General features: G+C 32.3%; 1 protein-coding gene across 1 annotated transcript in view; it reads left to right on the top strand.

Moving 5' to 3' along the window:
- The first annotated feature begins 401 nt into the window (after window positions 1-401).
- Window positions 402-2,289, top strand: part of LOC111639369 (plexin-B-like) — a 163,673-nt gene continuing 161,785 nt past the window's right edge. The window contains exon 1 of the mRNA XM_023385244.1: window positions 402-1,646. Coding sequence (XP_023241012.1) covers window positions 447-1,646 — 1,200 coding nt within the window. The 5' untranslated portion in view covers window positions 402-446. The remainder of the gene's footprint in view (window positions 1,647-2,289) is intronic.

The raw sequence follows: 2,289 nt of genomic DNA, 5'->3' as shown, positions 1-2,289 counted from the left end.
ATTTTAGTCTTTTTATTTTTAAGTTATAATAAATAACTCCATTTATATAATAGTTATTTTTAAAACTGCATTCATAAATATTAGTTTTTACTACATATAAGTATTCCTTAAAATGCTAAGATTTATGAATGTAGTTTTAAATTATACGATAGGTAGGATTAAACATTTTTTTTTGGATGAAACTTCTATGAGGTTTTAATGTCTCATTAAAACTTGTTCATATTTCATTTTTAAAATATATTCACAGACCTACTTTGAAATTATATTAATCCAAGCAGTTATGCATTAATTTATACAAGACTCATCATAATTTAAATTTAATTCTCCCTATTTATCTTAAAGTTGTTAATCTTCTAGGAAAAATAAACTTTTTATAATAATAACTTTTATAAATATTTTACAGATTGCATGAACATGTTAACCCATTGAAGACAAAATTGGAGAGAATGGAATCAAAATCCAAAGTTTCTTCGAACCGAAGAAATTGGAAGTGTAAGATTCATATTGATAGATTATGGCTATATATCATGTATCTTCTCCTTATAATCTGGACAGGATATCTTTGTCAAGCTGTACATCAAGACTCGGACATCTATGCATCATATACAACTTACAACGAGACAATCAATTTTACTCATATGGCAATAGATCCACAAACTGGAAGAATATACGTCGGAGCCACAAATTGGCTCTATCAATTTAATTCAAGCCTAGAATTGGAAGCATCTGTACAGACTGGACCAGTGATGGACAACATCCAATGTTTTCCCACAGACTGTAGCGGACAGCAGCTATTTTCTTTAACTAACGTCAACAAGGTACTAGTCATCGACCAAGAGGTCAGAATGTTATTGGTTTGTGGAAGTGTTCATCAAGGTGCTTGCCGAAGACATCATCTCGAAGATATTTCGAATTACGAGGACCTAGTGCCCGTTCCTGTATCATCCAACGATGAAAATTCCTCAACATTTGCCTTCATAGGACCTGCTCGATACGCCGGATATCCATCGAGAGTTCTATACGTGGCTACTACCAATAGTCGTTTAGGACCATATCGTGATATGGTCCCAGCAATTTGCAGTCGAAGTCTTGATCCGGCTCGTCTTTTTACAGTGGTAGAGAAATCTTTCTCTTCAATCGCTCGAGTTGATATAAGCTTTCATCTACGTGATTACTATCTGGTGCATTATGTCTATGGCTTTAGCTCTGGTGATTTTATATACTTTGCAACAACTCAACGTAAATCACATCTGAGAGCTTTGGAGGAATGGGGTTACATTACCCGTTTGTCGAGAGTTTGTATATCAGATGCGGGTTACAACACTTATACTGAAGTGACCTTGCAGTGCCTAGGATCTGATGGAACAGACTATAATCTGTTGCAAGATGCTAGTTTGGTGCGTGCCGGGGCCGATCTTGCTGCTGATTTACATATAGAACCAGGAGTCGATGTTCTCGTTGGTGTATTTGCTGTCAGTAAAGATCATACATATCGTACGTCTCCTAATTCTGCCATGTGTGTTTATGCTGTAGCTGAAGTAGAACAAAGATTCACTGAAAACATCCACATGTGCTACAATGGCAGTGTTCTAACTCGAGATATGGATTACATAGCCGGTGGAATCAATCAATGTCCCGAACCTGGAGTAAGTATTTAAAAAAGAAAAATATTAACTTCATTTTAATTACGTTTATTCACTAAATAGTAATATTTACAACAATTTTTTATTTCGATTTCGATAACGTATATTTTTTTGAAAAATTTATATTTGATATTTTAACTATAAATATGTTCCGATTTAACATTTTATTGTTTGGATATGCTCAGTAGTTATAATAAATATTGGTTGGAAACATGACATAGTCTATCATATGAGTTTGACATGAAGAATTTTATGACCTGAAAGATATTATATGAAAATACATCATATATAAAGCCATATATTTTGCACTATCGTGGTGGCACTTTGTCAAAATTTTATTGTGAAACTGGCAAGAAAAATTGCAGAAAAGAATTGTTGAAGTTTGAAAAAATATTTTTCAAAATCAAAGAAATTCTACTAAGATATGTGTATTCTACAAATGCATTTTTCCAAGTACAGAATACATTAACCCATATCAATGCTTTAAAGCATTTATCAAAATTGCTATTTTTAAAATTGTCTTCTAAACAACTATTATTTTGACAATGTAGATAGTAGCATTAAATTCATCCTGTTCTTTTATTACCAAAATGATAAGATAAATAATATCGACATGTGTATAATACATTTTCATAACCTTAGTGCA

The sequence above is a fragment of the Centruroides sculpturatus genome, unplaced genomic scaffold, assembly GCF_000671375.1.
Source record: "Centruroides sculpturatus isolate CEXI.00-Female unplaced genomic scaffold, Cexi_2.0 scaffold213, whole genome shotgun sequence".
NCBI lineage: Eukaryota > Metazoa > Arthropoda > Arachnida > Scorpiones > Buthidae > Centruroides > Centruroides sculpturatus.
Note: the sequence above shows the minus strand (reverse complement) of the source record. Positions and strands in the feature narration are given on the sequence as shown.